The sequence below is a fragment of the Amphiura filiformis genome, chromosome 15 (assembly GCF_039555335.1).
Source record: "Amphiura filiformis chromosome 15, Afil_fr2py, whole genome shotgun sequence".
NCBI classification, from domain to species: Eukaryota; Metazoa; Echinodermata; class Ophiuroidea; order Amphilepidida; family Amphiuridae; genus Amphiura; species Amphiura filiformis.
The window spans coordinates 60861092-60865573 of NC_092642.1; the positions used below are offsets into that span (position 1 = coordinate 60861092).

A 4482-nucleotide genomic window follows, 5' to 3' on the forward strand; every position below is an offset into this window, starting at 1 on the left:
ACTTCGCTGATTTTCGCAGGACAAGTAAATAAGGATATATACATCAGCCGTCCAGAACATTGCAAGAACTCTAAAAGAAGGCTGCTGGTTAAAGCAATAATGTGTGATTTGCATAAAGAATAGATTCGTATTTAAATGTTTGTTTTCACTGATCATATTATCCTATTTTAATTTCGAACCAAACAAATGAGGTATAACGAAGAAAATTGTGATTTCATTCCAGCGCCTACAACGCGTGTACTACGCTCGCCGATCGTAACACGTAATATTGCACGGAGCATCGCGCTCGGGAGATGTTAGCAAGCAATCGATCGATGAACTCTGAATAAAACCGGGTCGACCAGGTTTTAATATAAAAAGTCAAATTTTACTGTTTATTAAAGCACTTCAGGCTTAGTCTTTTACGTGGTATTTTAGTTCACCACTGGGCATTATAATTATGCAAAAGTAGAAATCCGTGTAAAATTGAGGGCGTCGCTGTGAAGCAAATCACACAAAATGGCTTTAAGTACTGAGTAGTTAAAATATTACTGTGATTGTGTGATTATTTTATATGTGCATTTGTTGTCATATATTGTACCAATCATATTACTTTCAATTAAAGGCTTAGATTTTGTTAGCTTAATCAAACAGTGTATTTGTGTTGTGCATTCGTGTGAGTTCGGGTAAAAGGTGATTTTGGCCTTGAGTCAAGTACGATTCGTAACAATGTGTATACAAACAAGGGAAGAGGCCTACGCATCATACACTGGAACATGGAAACATTCAAACAGTACAAACTAGCGCACGAGATCAAATTAATGATGCTTATTCGTATTCTTAATATATCAATATACAGGGGAAAGAAGAATGATAATGTCACAGTGCACTTATAGGTCCTAATACAAAACAAATCGTATGTTCCTAGTAACATTAGACTACATTCTTTCAGATACAAAAGACTTGAAATTCATATCTGGTTTACACCTAAAGTTATTAGGGGTCAAAATTTGCCGATTTTAAGCGCCATTTTTGGCTGAACCACTTTAGGGGTTGCCTAAAATTCTGTAGGGGTCTAGAAACCCTTTTTTTTTAATTGCGCATAGACATTGGCACATGGTTAATCCATAATTAAGACCTGTGACATTATCATGGGTCCTTCAAAATCAAAGATAATTTGATTGAACAGTACGAAGTGCTAATTTTGACCCCCCCCCCTGAAATTCCAACGAAATTCAGAAATCTATCTTTTTTTGGCATTAGGCATTTCAGACATAGCCAGTGAGTGACTACATTCCAAAAAAGGGTCACAACTGATTCAATTAAGAAGAAAATGCCCTTAAAGAGAGCACTTTGTCATTTGGACCACTTAAATTCACAATTTTGGTCAAGGTCGCCAAATTTTGATGGCCCGCCATTCGCAAACGAAATGGAATTTGAATTTTTTTCTTGTGACCTCACCTAGGGGTCCATGAAAGGTACCTCTGAGCCCAAGGAGAGCAAAATCCAAGAGGGTGGGTGTACACTCAGTCTGTTTTGACATGGACTGACCCTAGTGTGACAGCTGTTGGTATTATTCAGGTCTAGAATTGAACATTATAATAATGTTTTGTTAGAAAAAATAATAAATGATCACATCAAACGACCTTAAAAAATCAGAAACGGAAATGCAAGGGATTATGTGAGTTGATCTGTAATTTGAATTCATTTTGAAATCAAAAGATAAAAAGACCCCAACATTAATACAACATCTGTGATTGTTTTTTGTCAAAACTCCGTTTGGATTACTGTAATGGTCTCTTGTCTTCAATTCCACATAAACGTGTCCTTCGTCTTCAACGTCTTCAAAGCTGGGCAGCTCGACTTGTTTTTAATGTACCTCGCAACCATTGTTGTCTGCTCTTCATTGGCTTCCTGTCCAACAACGTATTATTTACAAACTGCTCCTCTACGTCTACAAGACTCTAAACCACTTAGCACCAGATTATCTGAATACTTGTCTCCATATTTATCATCCAACCGTAATCTCAGATCCGTCAATGATTTCCTTCGTTTGGATTACCCCAAGGCTCACCTTAGAGCAGGTGACAGGACATTTACTTTTAAAAGTGCTTCACGGGAATGGAATAAACTTCCCACCACAATAAGAGAATCCTCTTCCATCGCGAGTTTTAAAAAGTCAATTAAGACCTATCTGTTTCCATGATGTGTTTTACTTTACTTTGTTGATCTTTATATTTTATGACTTGTATTATGTAAATTTAAGGTTAATATTATTTATTTAAGGGTTTTTGCTATGTGTACCTTAAGATGTTTTTATTTTTACTTTGTAAGCGCTACGAGCTTGTCATAAGGAACAGCGCACCAAAAGTTTTCTGTTATGTTTTCTGTTATGTTCCTTTCCTCCAAATAGAAACGTTTTTATATCGAACGAAAGCTAACACTGCCCGCTAAAACCCCCCTTTTTATTACGTCAACAGATGACGCAATTCAATGTTTATAGTAAACCATGCCACAGAGTGTCTTGGAGACATCCCAGATCCCACCATTGGCATCAGCTGGACCTCATCATCACCAGAAGATCATCTCTGATTCTGAACTGTGTGAACATCACCCGCAGCTACCACAGTGCTGACTGCAATACAGACCACTCATTAGTCAGCAGCAAAGTGCGTATGCAGCCAAAACGTATCCATCACTCTAAGCAGAAGAGGCGTCCACGTATCAACACCACAGGAACAACAATCCCTGCCTTGTGTGAGCACTTTGCTAAATCTATAGAACGATCCCTGCAGGACTGTCCTGAAACACCCACTGTGGAGAGATGGAATTTCCTTAGAGACACTATATATAACACAGCCATGGAGACTTTTGGCAAGAGAAGTAAACAAAATCCTAATTGGTTTGAAGCTAAAATATTGGAGATGGAACCAGTTGTTGAAGCTAAACGATCTGCTCTCATCAACTACAAGAGTGTACCCTCGAAGAAGACACTTGCAACACTTCAAAAGGCAAAGAGAAATGCCCAGAGAACTGCAAGGCGCTGTGCCAATGACTATTGGCTGACCCTCTGTCAGAACATCCAACTGCATGTCAACAGTGGCAATGTCCGTGGTATGTATGAAGGCATCAGAAAAGCGTTTGGGCCCACCACCACCAAGACTGCACCAATAAAGTCATCTGATGGTGCTGTCATTAAAGACCGAAGCAAACAGATGGAAAGATGGGTTGAGCACTACCAGGAGCTCTATTCCCAGGAAAATGTGGTTACCGAAGCTGCATTGAACAGCATTAAGAAGCAGCCAGAAATAGAAGAGCTTGATAACCCACCCTCCCTAGAAGAACTGTGTAAGGCCATCGACTCTCTCTCTAGTGGCAAAGCTCCAGGAAAAGATGCAATCCCTCCTGAGGTCATCAAAGCAGGCAAGAATACACCCTTCTTCATCACCTTCATGAGCTTCTCTGTCTTTGTTGGCAAGAAGGGATGGTACCCCAGGATATGCGAGACTCTGTCATAGTTACACTCTACAAAAACAAAGGTGACCGCAGCGAACAACTACCGGGGTATCTCTCTCCTAAGTATAGTTGGGAAGGTCTTTGCCCGGGTAGTCCTCAACAGGTTGCAGACGCTAGCTGAGCGTGTTTATCCTGAATCACAATGTGGCTTCAGGTCTGGGAGATCAACCATCGATATGATATTTTCCGTACGGCAACTTCAAGAAAAATGTCGGGAGCAGAGACAACCACTCTTCATTGCATTCATCGACCTGACAAAGGCATTCGATCTAGTCAGCAGGAAAGGTCTTTTCACACTACTCGAGAAAATTGGATGCCCACCAAAGCTGCTCAAGATGATCATATCCTTCCATGAACAACGTTCATTCAAATACGCCGCTCCCGAACTCTGGAATCAACTGCCACCACACATCAGAAATTCATCTTCACTTGCACTGTTCAAAAAGAAACTCAAAACTCATCTGTTCATTCAACTCGACGCACCCTGACTCACGAACTGGAACTGAATTGTTTGTTTTTCCCCATGATTATATATGTTTTTAAAGTGTGAATAGTGTGTTTAATTTCGTGCAATAATGACTGAGTTATACATGTACTTGCAGAATTCTCCAGCTTTCTTGCTGTTTTTAATATATAGTTCTTTTGTTTATAAGTTGTTTTTGTTTTTGTATTTTACTTGTTTTATAATAGTATTTGCTTAAGGTTATGTGTATTTTGTAATTAAGGTATTTTTAAGGCTTTTCATATAATTATTTTGTAAAGCGCACTGTGACGCTCCGTGAAGTGCGCTTAATAAAAGTGTGTTATTATTATTATTATTATTTATGAAGGAATGCATGGCACTGTCCAGTACGATGGCTCCTCCTCTGATGCCTTCCAAATCAGGAGTGGAGTGAAGCAGGGATGTGTGCTTGCTCCTACACTCTTCGGTATCTTTTTCTCTCTGCTGACGCATGCTTTCAGCTCATCAGAGGATGGTGTGTATCT

The 4482-nt window shown here is 39.5% G+C and overlaps 1 protein-coding gene across 1 annotated transcript; it reads left to right on the forward strand.

Moving 5' to 3' along the window:
- Positions 1 to 2459: 2459 nt before the first annotated feature.
- LOC140171079 (uncharacterized) lies at positions 2460 to 3497 on the forward strand. The gene has a single exon (XM_072194250.1). The coding sequence runs from the start codon at positions 2460 to 2462 to the stop codon at positions 3495 to 3497; it is 1038 nt and encodes a 345-aa protein (XP_072050351.1).
- Positions 3498 to 4482: the final 985 nt, after the last annotated feature.